The following is a 19,958-nucleotide window of genomic DNA, read 5'->3' on the forward strand; positions in this document are numbered from 1 at the left end:
GGACCCTGAGGCCACTGAGCTCATTCTTCCCCCGAATAACAGAAGAAAAGTGCCCTGAGTCCACCCAGAACCTAAAAGGGCCAGGCCTTCCCCTAACGTATCCTTTAAAAGCCCGTTCTTAGCGGGGATAAAGGCGGCTCCTGCTGTCTGTGGAAGGCCCAAGCAGCTGTCCTGTGGCATTCCTCCTTAACCAGCTGTCAGTGAAAAATGAAAAATGCATTTTCTGCCTGTGCAAAAATGCCCTATTAATGCCTGAGGTATTCTCGGGCCACTACAAAAGCCTTCCTCATCCGGCCCCGGGTTCATGGTTCGCTGTGCAGGCTACTGGCTGCAGTCGGGGGCTGCGTGGGGAAGGGGTCCTTCAGGTGACTGCCCCGGAATGGGGGCTGTGATGGGGGGAGGGACTCATGGAAGCCTCCCCAGAGCCAAGGGGGTGCTAGAGACAGCACTAGGCTGGAGTTGCTTTTTAAAAATTCTTAAATGTGTTTTTAAAATTTATTTTTGAGAGAGATTGAGAGAGAGAGACAGAGCACGAGCAGGGGAGGGGCAGACAGAGGGTGACACAGAATCCGAAGCAGGCTCCGGGCTCCGAGCTGTCAGCACAGAGCCCGACTCGGGGCTCGAACTCAACGAACCGCGAGATCGTGACCTGAGCCGAGGTCGGAAGCTTAACTGCCCGAGCCACCCAGGAGCCCCTTGAGTTGCCTTTTAGAGCTGCCTTTTAATTTTGCGTGCAGCTGGCCTGATCCTTGGCCAGTGGGGTAAACTGATGGGGTCTTGGCAGCTTTTTGCTGCCACATAGCCGTTTCGTGGACTTGAGGGTTCCCCACCAGGCAGTGACATACAGTAGGTGATCACGTATTTACCCGAGGCCACGCTGAGAAGACCACCCCAGCTCACACACAGGCTCCACGGGGAAACAGCCTCCTGAGACCCTCACCCCTCCCTGGCAAGAAAGGGCCCCCAGCCCACTTTGGGTGGTACATCTCACGTTTCCTGGTGGCTTTTTTTTTTTTTTTTAAGTTTATTTTGAGGGAGAGAGAGTAGGGCTGGGGCAGAGAGAGAGGGAGAGAGGTTCCCAAGCAGGTTCCACGCTGTCAGTGCAGAGCCTGACACGGGGCTTGAACCCATGAACCGTGAGATCGTGACCTGAACCTAAATCAAGTCAGATGCTTAACCCACTGAACCAGCCAGGCGCCCCTCACATTTCCTGTTTCTAATGGGGTCCTCTACTCTGGCCCCTGGTGTGTGAGGTGTGATCCCTAAAATTTGACTGCATTAGTGGGCACCCTTTATAATTAATAATATTAATTAAAATAAGAACAGCCCTAAAACTACTAGGTAGTTAGCTCCAACCCCCCCCCCCACCCTCAAAATAAACTGAAATACAAGAGGCGGGTTTGCTAACTGTCCTTCCCCAATGGAGTAGAGAGTTTTGTTTTTCAGTCTGTGCGTAATTAACGGGAAGGCTGTAATTTTACTAAAACGAGCACGGACACAGAAGAACAAATCATTGCCCGCGGTACCCGTGGCGTTAGCGTTGGGCCTCATGAGATTTCCACGAACCTTTTGGCTCGAACTGTGACCGCCCCTGTGTTATGGCCTCAGAGACCCTGGCTATAAACTACATCTCAGATCAGTTTCACGCAGGTATGAACTGTCGCTTCAGATGCAGGCCGCTCCCACGGTTAAATGGTGGAGATCTGCAGGAATCCAATGTTGGCCGCAGTCACTTCGCTCCCCGCTGGCCGGGCTTGGGGAGGCCCGTGGGCGTGGAGGGCACCAGGACCGCTCAGTTGACCGGCTTGCCCGCTCTGCCATGCTTCTTGAGCACCTACTATGCGCTGAGCGGGGAACATGCGGTGTCTGCCTCTAGGGAGGCTGACTCCCCAGAGAGCGACAGGAGAGCACGGTGGGAGGTGCTGTGGGTGCAGAGCCCAGTCCCCCTGCCTGGGCACATCAGCCCATGCTGCCGGGAGGAGGTGGTGCCTGGGGTGGGCTTGGCCGTGACCGGGTGAGAAACACGAGAAGGGTAGCCCAGGCCCCGTTCCCTTACTCAGCATGCTGGTGTTTCGAACCTTTTTTTTTTTTTAATGTTTATTTCTTTTGAGAGAGAGAGGGGGGGGGGGGGGGGGGGGGCAGAGAGAGATAGAGAGAGAGAGACAGAGAGAGAGAGAATCCCAAGCAGGCTCTGCACTGTCAGCCCAGGGATGCGGGGCTCCAACCCACGAACCGTGCGATCATGACCCGAGCTGAAGTCGAGTCGGATGCTTAACCTACTGAGCCACCCAGGTGCCCCGTGGACATCTTGACCATCTAAGTTTGAAGGGTGGGGGGCGGTCTTTACTCACGAAGGGTGGCCTTGAGGCTTCAAGACAAGCACTACACGAATCCTGGAGTGTCTCTGCCCAAGCGTCGCTCAGCCCTTCGCCCTAACTTGCCTACAGGGCGGCAACTCTCAACGGTTACCTCCCTGAGTTCCGGGGTTTGGAACAACGACACTCTTCACTGACCCAGGGACCTGCCACCACACGGCACCAAGCGCAGGTTTGGGCTCCGGTAACCGCACGCACACGCATCACATGCTTCCTACGGAGTGCTGTGTGTCTGGAGGTCCTGCCTACGCTCCGTGGCCCCATCACCTAACCTTCCCCGTGGTTCCAGAAACACGCCGAGGCCTCCTGCGGCCAGACCCTGGGTCGGCTCTTGGAGGCTAAGATAGTTGAGAGGTGCTCTTCCCGCGCTCTCTGGGAGCTCCCAGCCCGGAGAGGGGGACGGACGCCAAACTGGACCCTCCCGGGGCTGTGTGGAATGTGCTGGGCACGCAGAGGAGAGGCCAAACCCACTGGCCTCACAGAGCAGTCAAGGGAAGCTTCCTGGAAGAGGTAACACCAGTGTTGGGTCTTGACAGCTGAGTAGGAGCAAGCCAGGCAGAGAGGCGTTCTTGGCCCCGGGGGCAGCATGACAGGAGGCGGGGTGGGAAGCCACCACTCTCAGTTTGGTGCTCCCAGAGCATCGAGGATGCACAGCGAGGGCGAGAAGCGAGGCTGGGAGGGGTCACGGGGCAGGGACTCCCAGGACTTCTGTGGCCCACAGGGAGCCACCGGTGGTCCGTGATGTTCCTTGGGGGGCTTGAGCTGTCCACCCTGCTTCTAGATCCCTCTGCCGCCTCCTGCGATGGGGGTTGTCCCCACTTCACAGATGAGAAGGCTGAGGCCAGAGGGACCAAGTGGCTCGCCAGGGCCTCTCAGCTGGGGAGCATTGGAGGACGGAACTTGGACCTGGGCCGCCTGTCCCCAGAGCCTCCCGTCCCATGGCCTGCGTGGTGCAGCCCTGTGCACTCTGGCCTACACCAGCTGGCGTCTCTACCACCGGCATCAGCAGCAGCCAGAGAGGAGAGGCAGTGAAGCATCTCCTTTCCAGCTCGAGCACTCGCAGTGTTCTTGGCTACGGGGTCTCGGGTCTCGGGCCCCCCCTTTGCGAGCAAAGAACTCCTTCCGATCTGCGTGGTCAAGAGGTGAGGTTTAAACACCACCGTGCCGAGGGGGGGCACAGGGTCCTGGAACATCCTTCTCTGATTCTTCACCCAACCAGGGCCCGCTCGCTCTTGTTCCCACGGGCGGCCGCGCAGGGGGCTGCTGCTGGAGACCCTGCCGCTTCCCCATCTGCCCGCAGGGGGCTGATGGGGGGCGGGGGGCACAAGGCTGCAGAGGGATCTACTCAGCCTGGGCCAAGCTGTACCGCCCAAAAGCAGTTGCAACCTAGCGGGGCTGTTTGCAGCCTGGGCAGGACACTGTCTGGCTGGAAACTTGCCTTAAGCATAACCTGCAAATCTGAAGCGAAAGTGTGAATTGGTCTCTGGGAAAGCCCTCTGGTCTGACAGCGTGCGTGCGTGTGTGTGTGTGTGTGTGTGTGTGTATGGGGGGGGAGGGTGAGTGTACCTGGGGGTAAGAGTGCATGAGTGTGTGTGGAGGGGCGTACGTGTGAGCGTAGGTGGCTGAGTGGAGTCAGATGCGCGCGAATCCGCATGCGGGCTCTGGTTTCTGAGATGTTTGATGCTGGCTGGCGTGGAGAAGGCATGGGCCTCTGACATCAGGGCTCGGCCTCGTGTCCCCCGTGCCAGGCCGCCCGGGGCCCAGGGACAGGATCTGGAGGTCCGGCCCGGTTTTGCTTGCGAGTGGAGAAGCCACCGGGTGGCCACGCGTGCGTTCGCTCAGACCCGCGCACGGAGCCCTTTTACAAGTCCACGCCCTTGAGCGTCCTCCTCACTCGTGAACGCTCCCTGTGCCGCCTCGTGGGACGGCCCCCCGGGTGGGCATCACTGTTCGGAGAAGAAATGACGGAAGGGCCGCCCCCGGGTCCTGCAGCCAGCCGGTCAGAGCCGCAGCTGGTGAGCAGGTCCGCAAGGTGCCAGCTCTGTTCTTGGTTTGCCCCGAGCCCCGTGGGAGGCTCTGGCACCCCTGGGGCCCCCGAGAAACTGAAACGCGTTCCCGTTCCGGCTCCCGGCGCCGCGGCTGCTTGGTAAAATCTGAATGAATGGAGGGTCACGTGACGGTCCCACTCACCCTAGAGATGGTTACCTAAGTCAGGTTTGGAAGGGATGTGCCCTAATTATAGATGCCCATTAATGCAATTAGATCAGACAATTATGTGAAAGCCCCCAGCAGTGCCTGGTGCACAATGAATGTGCAGAAAGCCCATCCCAACGGCACCGGATCCCTCTCCGTGGAAAGGGGTTGACAGTCCCCGCTTCCCACGTTGTCTGTGCTGAAGCGTGATGTGCGTTGACGGGGGTGCTGACACCCTCATACGGTACCCCTCTTAAAGGAAACTAAGAGCATTTTCATTCTGAAATAGCATTCTAAATTTCATTTGCGAGTGTATAAGGATTATTACTCTTATTTCAAGTTTACCATTTGAATGTGTTTTATGTTTATTTTTGAGAGAGAGAGACAGACAGAGAGAGAGACAGAGTGTAAGCAGGGGAGGGGCAGAGAGAGGGAGACACAGAATCCGAAGCAGGCTCCGGGCTCCGAGCTGTCAGCACAGAGCCGGACGCGGGGCCCGAACCCATGAACCGCCAGATCGTGACCTGAGCCGAAGTCAGACACTTAACCGACTGAGCCCCCCAGGCGCCCCTCAAGCTTGCCATTTGAAAAATACCAGTAGCTGGGGTGGCCCTTTTGGGGGCAAGACAGGATTGAGTCTCTGTGAGCACAGTCGGAGCACTGAGCTTGGGGTAAGGGGTTCTGGGCTTGCTTCTCGGTTCTCTCTTTACAGCTGTGCGACCTCAGGCAGGTCGCAGAACCTCTCTGAGCCTCAGTTTGCATCTCGGCGACATTGCCACAACACTTTCGTGGCCGGGTCAGCGACCGCCCTGTAGGAGCAGAGTTGAACACGGCGGGGTGGGCTGTTAGGGGATAAATGAGCCCCTGTGAGGCAGCCACCTGGAGCTGGAGCAGGAGAGAGCTTGTGCCCCCCGACGGGACGACAGTCCAGAGGGAGGCGCTTGGGACCGGGCCAAGACTGTTCGCCCCACAGCAGCTCCGGCTGCCCGGGGCTTATGGAATCAGCGCGTGGTGGCCTCCGCGGGCGAGGCAGGCCTGCCAGAAGCACGCCTTCCGGGTTCTGTCATCCTTGAATCACCCTGCTCATTCAGCACAACATCCTGGGCCGGGCCCTGGGCTGGGAGCTGTGCTACACATTTGCACCCAAGCTACAGAGCCTGCTTTCACGAAGCTGCCTCTTAGCTTCCCTAGCATCCTGCCGTCTGAGCTCCTGTAGGCTCCGTACCTGTTATTGTCTCAGAGGGAGACAGAAATGGGGCGTGGCCCGGCTGCCACGTCCAGCTGAATGCGTTGCGCACTGCAAAACCCTACGGGGGTACCCTTTGCAGCCTCTTTCGTGTGCAGTGCACGACATCAGCTGCCCTGATATAAGGGCTTGTGAGCAAAGATACCAACCTCATGGCACCCCTGTCCTCCCTTCCCCCAACCCCCCACCGCCAGGCCGGGGCCTCTCTCAGAGCAAAGCGCTTGCTTACCCAGCCATCTGGCTTCAGGTCACCATCTCTTGTCCCAGCCAGCAAGGGCCCAGATCACCTCTTTAAAATCACTACCCCCTAAGGGGTTAAACATGTGCTGCTGACCCCATCCGGCCGCCTGATTCAGAAAGCTTGGCCCGGGATCAGTACACATTACGGAGCAGATTCAGAAATTCCCTCTGAAAACAACAGCGAGGCTGTCCCTGCCGGGTGACGAGTGATTGGCCGGGTCCCGGCTTTCACGGCAAATCCCAGGGATTAGGCGCTCTCTCTTCTCCCGGAGGCACAGCCCGCCCGTCACCCCAGGGCCACACCCTGGCCAGCAGCCAGCTTGTTTCCCAGGGTGATGGCCCAGCCGCCTCTGGGCCCGGGATGGGCTGCGGCCTGACTTCACCCTGAGGCTGGAGGCCTCATTGAGGGGAAGTAGGAGGTGGAGGTGGGGGGGGGGGGTCCCTCGGAGGGGACGGGATGGAGTTGAGAGGCACAGACACTTCTTGTGTCCCCTGTGCTGGGATCCTGTGGAGCAGAGATGGGGTGAAGGCACCGGGCCCAGCGCTATGCCTGACCGCGTAACCATACGAAAGGGCAGCTGGGTTGGGGGCTCTCAACCCCCAATTTCACAGGCACAGACTCTCAGAGGCGCCCCATCGCACAGCTGGTGATGCCCCCCGGAGCTCCCCCAGGCTCACGCCGGGCCCCCAGAGGGCTCACTGGGGCTCAGCGCTTTTGAGTCCACCCGAGCGAGGCATACAGGGGCCACGGGGAACAGCAGGACACCGCCCTGTTCCTGCCCGGGCTGCCTCAGTGGCCCCAAGTGGCATGCTGGACGTTTGTCCTGCACTCAGGGCCTCCGCCCCAGGAGGGACCTCCCCATTCCACCCCCCAGCTCAGCTTTCTGGACCAAACTCAAGCCAGCAGCCCAGGACTTGGCCGGGGAAAGTCCAAGGTTGCCGCCCACACGAGCGGCCCCCTCCGCGGCCAACTCGGGGAGGGAGGGGACAGCGTGGTAGGGAGGAGGACACAAGAGAAGGCCACACGGAGCCTCGCGTCTGAGCCCCCGGACAGGCTTCGTGGTGAGTCTCAGCTGATGGTGCGGCTTGAGAGCTCGGTGGGCCGGAAAGCTCTGTGTTCCTGCGCGTGGGGCCGCCGTGGGTGGGACTGTCCCGGCCCCGGCAGGAGGGTGGAAGGAGACAAAACTCAAGACACCGGCCCTGCTGGTGGGCCAAGGTGCCCGGAGACTCGCCGGCCTGGGGGCGTCTGTGAGTTCCCGCCCCCGCGCCTGCTTGGTCCCCACGGACCAAGGCCTCAGGTCACTGCTGTCCAGACACGCAGAGCAGGTGGAAGGCAGCAGGGTCACAGCGGTGTCATGGTGTCACAGAGGGCGCAGAGAGGGGCGAGAGGTGGGAAGTACGTGTGTCCGTGAACCCCGGGTCACCCAGAGGGCCCAGCCCGGCGCCTGGTGCAGGGCGGGATTCCAGCAATCGGCCGGGACTGGGGCTGGTGGACTGAGGGCAGGGACCACGTGGGGACAGAGGACCCCCTTGTGACTTCCTGAGAAGGCCAGCTGTGGGTCCTGGGACCCCGAGATGCTGTTCTCGCGAGCCTCGCCGGCCTCACGACCCCACCCGCACCTTGTGACAGACGGCCTCCACCTGTACCTGGCTGCACGGTCCCACGGGCACCCGCTGAGCCTGGTCAAGTGTCCTCTCCTCTCAGCAAAAGGTGCTCTAACCACTTGGCTCTGAAAGCCGGGAGCCAGGGACCCCCCACGGCCAGTTGTGGCTGGGACTGCTGGCTTTTAAGCCCCTCCTCCCCGGCTGGAGAGACGTCCTCAGCCTAGACCTGTCCTTGTCCTCCTCGGCGCTCAGCACTCTTGTCCCTTCCCCTCCCCCCACTGTGCGCAAGCCACACCAGCCCAGGCCTCAGACCCCAGACACTCCGTGGCCTCTCTCTTCTTCCAGACTTCAGCCATGACGTTCAGCTCTTTCTCCTCTGGGTAAACTCCTACCCATCCCTCAAAGCCCAGGGCAGGGTCATCGCCTCTTGCACACCCTCCGCACCCCTGCAGGCAGAGTATTGAGCTACTCTGCCCCGCACCCCCACAGCACCCTGGATGGGCCCTTTGGGACTGTTCTCATATCCCTTCTTCCAGCAAATAACGTCTGTGTCCTGCGGGGGTAGGTCCTAGTCCAGGGGACACGGCAGTGACCAAGACAGACGGACAGATGTGAATCCTTGCGAGAAACTCATTTTATTCCAGAGGGGAGACGCAGAAAGAAACAAGCAGAATACGTTCACAGTCAGCGGGTGGTGAGGGCTACACAGAGGGCTGGAGGGGAGGAGGGGGCGGGTGGGGTGTGGAGGGGAGGAGACACTTTAAATCTGGTGGAGACAGTCGTCTAACACCCCGAGGAGCTGAGGCAACGAGCCACACAGAGATGTGGGGAAGAGAGCATATGCAAAGTCCCTGAGGCGGAGGGAACAGGACGTGCAAAGTCCCTGGGGCAGAGGTGAGCCTGGTGTGTTTGAGCCGCAGCAAGGAGGCCAGTGTGGCTAAGCCGAGGCAGGAGCTGGTGGCTGGTGGGGCAGGGCCTTGAGGCTGTTGTGAGGCCTCTGGCTTTGGCACTGGGTGAGCTGGGAGCCATGTGAGGGTCTCAAGGTGAAGAGTGAGGTGACCTAACGCCTTAAAGTCTCCCTCTGGGACTCTCACAGCAGCCCGGACTGAGGCAGCAGTGGCTTCGGCCACGTGGGTCCAGCGGAAGGCGTGAGAGGGAGACAGATTCGGGGCGAAATTGGAGGGGAGTGGCACGTTTTGCTCACCCGTTGGGTGTGGGTGGATAAGCTCACAGATTTTGGCCCTGAAGAGAGGAGATCGGTGTTGCCGTCTGCCGAGACGGGAAGGCCGTGACGTGGCAGCTTGGAGGAGGCCAGGAGTTCACTCAGAACCTGGGGATCGAGGCGCCACAGCCCCGCGGCAGTGAGAAGTGGTGATCGATGAGCCTGGGAGACGTTAGCGTGTGGACCCTGCGAGCTCGCCGTGGGAGCGAGTGTGGACACAGAAGCCGCCGGGACGGGGCACCACAGCCCTCACGCTCAAGGTGGGAGAGAGCAGGCGAGCCTGGAGCCCTGATGTCCCGGGAGAGGGAAGGGCGTTTGCGGGAGGACAGGCGTACCCACTGGATTTGGTGACACCCAGGCCCCTGGTGACCTCGGCCAGGCCGTCCCTGTGGACACAGTGGAAGGGAGACACTCGGGGCAGGAGCGCCGGAGGCTCCTTCTAGAAAATCTAGAAGATCATCTGCTGTGAATGGGAGCAGAGAGATGCCCGTGCTTGCGGCGGGCACGCGGCGGTCATGGCCTCGTGGGTCCTTGCCTGGCTTGACGTGAGCTGCACGAGGCAGGGGCTCATCTGTGCAAGGCCCGCTCCATCACACGTGCGCGTGTGCACACCCCCGCATGCGCGAGGAGGCCCCCCGGGCCCGGCAGGCTGCAGGACCACACAGACCTGCCCACTTCAGTGTCACCACGGGGCTAGAGCGAGCCCAGAGCAGCCCCTTCGTGTCCCCCGAGGTTCTCCCGGGGACCGTCTGTGTCCGGCCAGGATGATTTGCGACTCTCTCCTACCGCTGCTGTCGTGCGCCTTTGTGGGGGGAAGTCTTTGATATCACCGGGCGTGTTCGTAAATTGTTCCCCGTTTTAAAACAAAAGCAAGAACAAAGCCAAACAGCCGCAGAGGCATGTTGTGCGACGTCCGAAGGAAAGTGTGGTGACGACCCGAATCTTCCAAAGCCTCGGCTGACAGCCATAAATACGCACAGGACGCAGACACCCCCCATCACCCATGATCGCGAAGAGCGTTGCCTGCAGCCTTGATGTCGGGTGTTTCCAGAAGGGCCCTGCGAGGAACGTCCGTTCCGTGGCTGAGACCGGGGACCCCCAAGTGGCGTCCTGGTCATCGCTGCCGTCAGACCCACAGCTGTGACCCTCCCTCGTCCGGCACGTTCCAGATGCCGCTTGCAGAACCTCTTAGGAGACTCACCGCATCTCCGGATGAGGAAACGGAGGCACGGACTCAGGAGGGCACGCGGGGTGTTGGGACTCCACGTGGGGCTCCTGGGCCGTGACCTTCCTGTGTGACCTCGGGCCGGGCAAAGCCCTGCTCTTTGAGGTCCAGCCCAGCCCTGAAATTCCTCTGCCTCCACATGTCTGAGCAAACCACCCCCCACCCCAAGCTCTTCTGGCCGGTCCTTCAACGTCCAGCCGAGACTGACTCCCTGGTGAAATTTCCACGAGCTCCCGGGGCCCTGTCTGGGGTGAGCACTTCTCCCGGAGCCTCTTTGCTTACTTTCCCAGCCTCGCCACCCCACCATCTGTGTCTGACTTCGGCGGGGGGCCCCACACCAGCACCGGTTGGTGTTCGTAACCGCGGCACCGGGCGTGCTGCCTGCCCAGAGCCGGGGCTCCGTGCTTGCCGAAGGAATAAAGAAGAGAGGGCACGCGCCGCAGCCAGCTGCTGGGGCCTGGGGTACCCATTCTGTACCCGGCAGGTGCCCACCCGGCCGGCGTTCGAATTCCTCGGGGCCTTGGCTGCCTCTGAAGGAGGAGGGTGGTGCTGTATTGCCCTCTGGAAAGTGGAGGGCAGGACTTGTCTGTGTCTGGGGTCCCCGGGTCTTTAATGCTAAGTCACGTCGGCAAGACTTGTGTGCACCCTGCCCCTTCCGTAGCCTTTGCTCATCCTGGGGGGACTGCGAGGGGTTCGGCGTGGCCGGAGCAGAGCGTGCCGAGAAGTCAGGCTGGACAGGGCGTGGGGGCCTGATCAAGGTGTGTGCTCCACACCCGCTGGGAGCCGGGGGCTGGGGTGGGTGGGATGTGATGTGTGCCAGAGCCTCGCACGAGCCCAGAACTTGCGTTCTAGGAGGCCGGCTGTGGCCGCAGCCGGGGAGTGCATTGGGGGTGAGGAGGAAGTGTTGGAAGGTCAGGCCTGGCCTGAGGTAGGGTGGGGCTGGGGCTGGAGCGGACAGGAGGGTCTGGAAACTCCCGTGGATGGGCTTCGTCCGCCTGCGTAGTGAATGCGCGTCAGGGTTGGAAGCCAGGCGCCTGTTGACCTCCAGTCTCGCGTTCTCTGGAGGCTGGAGGAGGCCGGTGGATTTGGGGGCGGGGAGCATCTGGGGAGATCCGAGCGGCTGGCGAGCTTGGGTCTGGGGCAGCAGGACCCCAGCAGGCAGGTGGGAGGGGCAGGAAAGGATTGCCCATCCCTCCCTTCAAGGGCACACTTTTGGCCAAGTCGGTGCAGGTCAGTACATTAGATGGCCAATCCCTTCCAGAAAAGCACCAGGCCTTCTCTTCCTCCGGCGGGCCACGCAGCTCGGTGGAAGGGGCGGTGGCCCAGGGCTGGCTCCCTGATGCCCAGACCTGACTCACTTCACCGCGCTGAGCCCGTGTTCTCCTCCAGGACTAACGAGGCTGACACAGGAGGACGAGAGGGTAGATGGGAATGGGCTTCGCGAGCACATTCACAAGTGCTGCGGAGACGTCAGCTTCCGCATCGAGGGGGAAGGCAGGTCTATGCAGAGCGGCATTTCTTTCCAGATTTCTCCTGGAGGGCAAGGGGGACTCTGGGGAGCTGCCTTAGCTCACGGGAGGCCTGTGGCGGGGGCACATTTGTAACGATCAAGAAATACGGACGGTGAGTTCTGCTGAGACATGTTCGGAGCTATTTGGTATTTTAATTTTTTTTAATGTTTATTTATTTTTGAGAGAGAGAGAGACAGAGAGTGAGCAGGGGAGGGGTAGAGAAAGAGGGAGACGCAGAATCCGAAGCAGGCTCCGGGCTCCGAGCTGTCAGCACAGAGCCCGACGCGGGGCTCGAACTCACAAACCATGAGATTGTGACCTGCGCCGAAGTCAGATGCTTAACCAACTGAGCCACCCAGGCTCCCTGCCATTTGGCATTTTAAATATGGAGCCCAGACACCTGTCCCCCTTCCTCGCAAGCACCTGCCTGGGTGTTTCTCGGGGCGAGAAGTCACGGCTGCGGGAGCTCCATTCCTTCCTTGCCGACTACTTATGTGACTGCTTCATGGTTCATTCCTTTCTGCCAGGTTTGCCCTATGCGTGTGACTCAGCCAGGGAAAGCACATTCCGGAAGCTTCCTCCACATCATGCAGCACCGTGAGGGGGGAGGAGACACAGTGGGATGGGAAGGGCTGGGCTTCGGGGTCAGTCCCAGCTGGCGGGCATCCGGACCTGTGAGCCGTGTGACCTGGGGCATCTGGGCTCTCAGAGCCCACTCCCCTCCCCCTGGGGAAGGGAGGTGATGTCTGTTCCCGACAGCAGTATGGTGAGGACCCAAGAAGCCACGGGCATGTGGGATCCCCCCATGTCCCTTCCCCTTGGCCGGCTCTGTTCCCTCTCCCAGCCCATCCATGCTCTAGTTTTGTTTCTTCAAGTTATCTCTACACCCAACGTGGGGACTCGAACTCGTAACCCTGAGATCAAGAGTCTCATGCTCCACTGACTGAGCCGGCCAGGCGCCCCGCATGGTAGTTTTTTCTCTTTGTCTGTACCAGCAGTATATCTTCGTTTTCTCGAGTTTTCCTTTTTGCCGTTGGTCTGTGCTGTTAATCCCCGTCTGCGGGGATCATTATTTCTACCAAGGAAACTTCCCTGAGACGCGGGTGATGATGTGCTCCTTCCCAGTTGCCGTCGCGTTTGTGTTTGGCAAGACCTCGTGTCTCTCCTCTGAGCTCCTGGGTCGTGGCCCCGGCACCTCGTCCTCACGGGCCGGCGCCCCGCCTTCCTCCCTGCTTCTGGCTCCGCGTGGCAGCTGCCCAGGCCGGACAGTGAAGCCTGGCTCTCGCTTGTCCCCCTTTCCTGTGCGTTCTCCCCCGACAGTCTCCTTTCCGGGTGATCATTTTCAACCTTACAGATTGTGCTTAATGCTTTGGTGTTCAGTTCATTCATTCATTCATTCATCCATCCAGCAAGTGTTGGTTAAGCGCCACCTATGTGTCAGGTTCAAGGCGGGACGAAGTGTCCCACAAACCAGAGATACAAGAACGGCCAAGAGAGACGTGCCCTTGGCCTCCAGACTCAGACGGCAGCCGGGAGACCGATAGTCACCAAGTAAGCAAATGACTATCACGTGGTTTCAAGTAGTGACAGCTTCTCACTCTTTGCTACGTCAACAGGTGACTCTTACCTCTGTCTTTTCTAACCTGAATCTCTTTTAAAAAGCACAGTTAACTTCCACTGACGTGAGATAGTCACGGGAGCCTCTTGATTCATCACCTTGCTTGTTAAAACCCTCTTCGACGTGCTCTCTGATTACACTCGGTCAGTTAGAATCACAGGACTTCTGGGTTGAAGGCTGAGCTTCAGAAAGGATGGCGACTTACACAAGGTCACGCCGCTGGTCAGTGAGGAACCAGCAGGGGAATCCAAGGCTGCCGACGGCAGGTCTCTTTACAGACCGGCGTCTCGTGTCAGGGACACGGGACTTGCGCAGAGAGCTGGTTTGCATCCTTCCCAACACCTGGTGGACGATCAAGTGCCAACTAAGCAGCAGAGGCTGAGGGGCAGTGGCTTCAAGGGCCAGGAATGCAGACCCCAGACCGCACGAGGTGACGAAGGTCCCCCATTGGACCCGTGTGCCTCACGTTGCCGGGCTCCTGGATCCCAGCACGTCAGCTGCAATTTACAAAGTGGAGACGAGACATGAAGGTGAAGTGCCCGAGGGGGCCTACATTTTTCAAAGGGGGGAAAAAAAGGCTTAATTATATCGTTAGGAGGCACAGACACGCCAAGGAATACCAGCAACGTCTGACACCCGAAGCAGAAATGCCAAGGACGAGGATTTGGAAGATTAACACAGTTGAACTTGGCACCGTGGCCCCTTTTTTTTTCTGGGGCTCTGGAAAGCTGAGGAGGTAAACACCCCAGCAGGTAAGGTGGACATACCAGGCAAGACGGAAACGTGCCTCTCCCTTTGGCCTGCCTTTTGTTGCCAGGGTGGTCATGAGCTACCGTCCCTCGGAGTTTTCCGTGGCCCCTCTTCCCTTCAGGACGGAGTTTCGTCTTCCTTGCTAGATGGTGGGGGACCCCAGGGACTGACGTCTCATCTTCCTCTGCCTTTATCCCACTCAGTAATCGTGACGGAGCTCCTGCTCTGTCCTGCCCCAGGCCCTGTGCTGGGGACAGCGGGGACAGAGAAGAACAAAGTGCAGATGTGCCCCAGAAAGGGAAGCTGGCTGTGACTGCAGTGGGCAGATGTGGCGTTACAGCCGAGGGAGAGTGGGTACCGGGTACTCCCAGGGCTAGGGAGTCTTCATGAAAGAGGACGTGAGCAGTCCAGCTGGTCCCCAGGGCCTGGCACGTGCCAGATGCCAATATCATACCTGCAGAATCAAGTCGATGGCTGGAACCAGCCCCGGTGGAGGCTTTCCGATCTCCGTGGTGACACGGATGGGCACCGTGTGTCTCTAGTCCCTCCCTGGTTTCTCTGCAGTAGGAGGGCTGGTGGTGGCTCTGAATGCACACTCCTCTGGACCAGTGGTGGGGAGGAAGCCAGGAGACGGCTGCAGACCCAGATTCCTGGTTCTGCAAGACTGACGGGGTGGGAGGTCCCAGGAACAGCCTTGACCACCTCCTCAGCCGAGTCTGTCTCTCCCCAGGACTGACACTGTTCCCAGAACTGGCCTGAACCGTCATACTTTTGGGGTTTGCACATGTCCTTCGTGCTTCCTAGGCTCGTAATTATTTCTCAAAATCCAATGTAATGTCTGTGGAATCTTCCTTAAACCTGCCCTGTGCAGAATGCCCTCTGTTGGGTGGATGAGAGGATGGATGGATGGGTGCATGGGCGGATGGATAGATGGATGGATGGTTGGATGGTGGGTGGATGGATGGAGGATGGGTGGATGGATGGGTGGATGGATGGATGGATGGATGAATGGATGGATGGATGAATGGATGAATGGATGGGTGGGGGATGGGTGGGTGGATGGGCACATGGATGGATGGATGGGTGGATGGGTGGAGGATGGGTAGATGGATGGATGGATGGATGGAAGATAGGTGGATGGGTATGGGTGGGTGGATGGATGGATGGAGGATGGGTGGATGGATGGATGGGTGGATGGGTGGATGAGTGTGTGGATGGATGGATGGATGGTTGGATGGGTGGATGAGTGTGTGGATGGATGGATGGATGGATGGAGGATGGGTGGATGGATGGGTGGATGGATGGGTGGATGGATGGATGGATGGAGGATGGGTGGATGGATGGATGGGTAGGAAAGCTGTGAAGAAAAAGGCAATAGCAGGAGAAAGCCTGGGCTCGGTCAAAGGGAGGACTGGGAGGTTGAACTCAAGCCTGAGCTACTCTGGGAATGGAGGGAACGTGTCCACCCAAACCAGAGCAGAAGTAGAGCTAGTCCACAGAATGGGTGTGGCCTGCAAAGGGAGCCCTGGGTTAGCAGGGATTATGGATAGAGGTGGAGATTCGGTGTTGACATTAGGTCACAGGGAAGGGATCGAGAAGCTCCTTCTGGTTGGAGGGTGGGGGGAAGGCAAGGGGCACACTCCTGAGCCCCGCTTGTGCACTTGGGATTTCTTGTTTCACACTTGCAGCGCGAATATTTGTGCCACCTTAATCAATCACTTTTCTCGTTAAATGGGAAGATTCTGCAAAATCCCGACTCTGCATGTGACCTGCATCAGAAGTCAGGCCCCCTCCTCTCTGGCCCTTCCCAGTGTCCCTTTCACTCAGGCAGCCCCTGGCTTCCTTCCCTGGTTCTTTGGTCTCTGTGCGCAGCTGCGGCCCGAGCCACGGGCGAGGCGCTGCCTCGCAGAAATCAAACCTCCAACAGTGCCTGTGATGGACTTAGATGCAGACGAGTTCTACACATTTGGGGCCTTCCTTTCAGTACGTTTTGAAATCAACCCAATAAGAATACTCAACACTTGCCCTCTTTTTCCATCCTGCAAGAGTTCAGCCGTCCTTTGAAAATCAGATCACATTTAAATTGGAAATGGGATGCGTTTTGCCGCCGCGAGTCATTTCTGAGGAGGTAGAGGGTACGCTTGTGCTTGTTCTGTTTCTGATTTTGAAGGTTGCTATTTTTATGTTTAAGTTTATTTATTTATTTTGAGAGAGACAGACAGCGTGAGTGTTGGAGGGGCTGAGAGAGAGGGAGAGAGAGAATCTTGAGCAGGCTCTGCACCATCAGCGTGGTGCCCAATGCGGGGCTCAAACCCATGAAACTGTGAGACTGTGACCTGATCAAACCAAGAGTCAGCCGCTTAATTGACTGAGCCACTCACACAGCCCCGAAGGTTGCTATTTTTAATCCGTGTTTCACAGAAGAGGGAGTTAAGACCCAGGAAAGTTAACAAACCCTTCTGGGGCCATAACTGCTGTTCTCTGTGCCCACACTGAGCCACAGGACAGCCCATCGTGTTCTCTCCAGATTTACGTAGCCCAGCGCTTGGCACACACAGGCACATCGGAAACTTCTGTGGGTCTGAACTGTTAATGCTGTTCAAATGTGTGTGCGTCATTATTTGATAATATTTATATTTTACATATAAATTTGTGATAAGTACATTTTATATGTTTTATGTAACATTCATAAACATATCTACATAAAATAAGATATACAGATATGTGTAAATTTATATAAATTTAAAATATACGACTATATATTTATACATAATATTTATATATGTTAGATTTTAACGTATTTTAAATAAGTATATTTACATATTTCATATTATGTAGTTATATATTTGGCATTATATAATACCTATGTAATATAGGACACCTGGGTGGCTCAGTCGGTTAAGCACCAACTTCGGCTCAGGTCATGATCTCATGCTTTGTGGGTTCGAGCCCCGCGTCGGGCTCTGTGCTGACAACTCAGAACCTGGAGCCTGCTTTGGATTCTCTGTCTCCCTCGCTCTCTGCCCCTCCCCCACTCACACACTGTCTCTCTCAAAAATAAATGAACATTAAAAAAAAAATAGTTCTCAGGCTCCCCCAGCCTCTCACCTCTTCCTTGAAGATCTGGAAACTCTGAGTACTGGGAGCGTAGTCTTAACCTCAGCCCCAAGGACGGGTGACGTCCGCAGGTAACCCAGGCCCCTGAGGCTGGTGGGCACCACTGTGGGGCTGAGGCCAGGAGGGAGGAGAAGGTGACACTGATCAGGGCACAGCGGGTGCTGGACTGCCTGGGGCGGCGGGGGGGGGGGGGGGAGGGGAGAGTGTTTTAACCCCCCCCCGGTGGCCCCCCCCTGAGCGGGCCCAGACTCTGTACCCGGGGGGGGGGGGGTGGGAGTGGCCGGGTCATCAGGGGCCGCTGGCACACGGAGGGTGGTGACAAGCCCACGTCTTCAGCAGCGAGCTGTAGATGTTCGTGGGCGTTCACCCAGGACAAAGCTACAATGTCACCACCCGGCAGGGGCAGAGAAAGGGTGCTGACAGCTTGCAGAATATCTCTCCCTCAGAGCTGAAGCCCTTGTTTACTTAGAATAGCCTGGAATCCCACGCCGGCTGCTGGGCATTTCATTTTTGAAACACAAGCCCAGAGAGCGAAAGGGGGGATGGCACTCCCAAATTCCCCTTCTGAGCATGAACTTGGTGTTCCTGACCGGGAGCCAGCGCTGGTGCGGGAGGCCTTCTCCAGCCTTCTGTGTGGGCCCCAGGGGCCTCACCGCGCTGCCTCGTGCGTGCTTCCTAAGTCGGCGGCAGGGATGTTTGTAGAAACCAGCCTGGAATCAGCAGTCGATGCTGCAGACAATCAGTGGCAAATTCTCAGCATGTGGTTGTGGAACTTCAGGCTCCAAGCTTGCTCTGGGTCACGTGACTGGCAGGTGCTAGCCCACGCTTCCCACCCTGGCCTTCAGCTGCAGATCAGCCACAGAAGTGGCCTTAGAGTACTTCCAGGGAGCCGCCCCCCCCCCCCCCCCCCCCGTATCACATGACCTTGGACAAGTCCTAGCATCAGAACAGGTGGGATGGAGAAAGTCCCCTGCAGGGACTGAGGCTCAACGAGCCTGCAGACTTTGCTTGCGTTGCTTTGTCTGTCGGGAGGAACGCCTCCTCCAAGAAGCCCTCCCTGACTCCCCCAGACTTCACCTCCATTCTCCCCTGCTGGACTTCTCTCAGCCCTGCACTTACTTAGATCCTCCACCGGCTTTGAAGCCAGGATTCTATTATTTTCTCTGTCTCACTGAGAACAGCTCCTGGTGCCTACGGGAGAAGGCATGAATGCGTGGGGAGGTGAAGAGGGGAGCCCTCAGTCTGGCGGGGAGGTCGCCCTGCGCATCTCGGGCAGACGCTGTGCTGGGTCGCCCGGATCACGCGGTGCAGAAGCACGGGGTCACATGGTATCATTTGCTCCCTGAGGAATCGGAGGCCCAGAGAGGGCTGCAGTCTTTCCATGGCCCAGCGAGGCTAACGCCCACCCCAGCCTCATGTGTCTCGTCCCAGAGTGCGGGAGAGTTCTCTCTGGGCCTTTGGCCGTCCCGCAGAGGTGAGGAGGTGCCGGCAGGGCCCGGAGACAGGGAGGTGGCCCGGCACAGGGGAGGAGGCCTCCAGTCATGGCCTTCGTGTGGTCCCTCCCCTGGTCCAGGGAGGGACAGCTGTGTCCTGGGCGCCCGCTCCACGACAGGCCCTCTTCTGGGCTCTTTCGCATCCCCCGTCAGGAAAATGACTGCGGTGAGCTCACCGTCCTATGCCACGCAGGGGCCTCCGGCGTCCGGCTCAGAGCGGGGCTCGACGCGGTCTAAGACGCCTTCCGTTCTCTCCCCAGGTGTCGTGCGCCAAGTACGGCCCATCGTGGGCCCGTTTCATGCCGTCCTGAAGCTGGAGATGAACTACGTGGTCGGGGGGGTGGTGTCCCACCGAAACGTCGTCAACGTGCACATCTTCGTCTCCGAGTACTGGTTCTGAGGGCCCGTCCTGGCGCCGCCACGCCTCCGGGCCAAGTCCTTGCTCCGGCCACCGTGCCCGCCCTGCCCTGCCGAGCTTTCTTAAGTTTTTGTAATGTCAGGCCCGCACGTATTAAGCTGCGGCCAGAGGAACAAGTTCATCTCCTGTGTTTCGGTATTTAAATAGCGAGCCCAATTACTCAACGGTTTGTTGAAAACCTTGCTTGTTAGTATTATTTTCTTCATGCAGAGGTCAACGTTTGCTCCTTTCTCTGCCTGCGGGCTGGGCCTTGCCAAGGACCCAGGAAGGAAGGGCGTTTTTCGGGGGGCAGCCAGTCCAGATGCCGAGAGAAAACCCGTTCTTGCACTGACTGTACGAAATTTGACGTTTGGTACTTTTTTTTTTTTTTTTTTTTTTGGCCAATCGGGTGTTTTACGCCCAACGATGGGGCTGCGGTAGAGTAGCAGGTATGACCAGTTCTGCCCAGAAGCTGCATAACACGATGCCCCGGGGAGCACTTAGAAGGTGCCCTACGGTTCTGTTGAAACAGAAAAGGGAAAGGCACAGCCTGTTAGGTTTGTGTGCGAGCCGTGCGTGTTCACCAGGGGAATGGCTGGACTTTCTCGGCACCTGCATCTGTCCTTCCTTATCATAGGGGGGGAAAATAAACAGTTTTGTGAGCCTCCCCATGGCCTGTGCCTGACAGTCTTTCAAGAAGAGGGCTCTCGAAGTGCCTGGGAATGTCCCCTCAGGCCTTCTCAGAGACCCCGCCTCTTGGGGAGGTTCTGGGGGTGGGGCCCAGCACGTATTGGAACAGCTTCCCACCCGTGTCGCTTCTGATACCACACCCACCTCTGAGAAGTGTGGCTCGAGCCCACCCTGTGCCCCACGACCAGTCCTGCTAGGTGAGACATGGAGCCCCAGCGTCCGATAGAATTGCTTGAGGGATTCTGGTCCCTTCTTGAAATCACTGCGGAGAAATAA

General features: G+C 58.4%; 1 protein-coding gene across 1 annotated transcript in view; it reads left to right on the top strand.

Moving 5' to 3' along the window:
- Positions 1–19,661, top strand: part of FBLN1 (fibulin 1) — an 84,989-nt gene extending 65,328 nt beyond the window's left edge. The window contains exon 17 of the mRNA XM_049626503.1: positions 18,856–19,661. Within this exon, the coding sequence (XP_049482460.1) occupies positions 18,856–18,995 (140 nt within the window). The 3' untranslated portion in view covers positions 18,996–19,661. The remainder of the gene's footprint in view (positions 1–18,855) is intronic.
- The last annotated feature ends 297 nt before the right edge of the window (positions 19,662–19,958 follow it).

Source organism: Panthera uncia, chromosome B4, assembly GCF_023721935.1.
Source record: "Panthera uncia isolate 11264 chromosome B4, Puncia_PCG_1.0, whole genome shotgun sequence".
Classification (NCBI taxonomy): domain Eukaryota; kingdom Metazoa; phylum Chordata; class Mammalia; order Carnivora; family Felidae; genus Panthera; species Panthera uncia.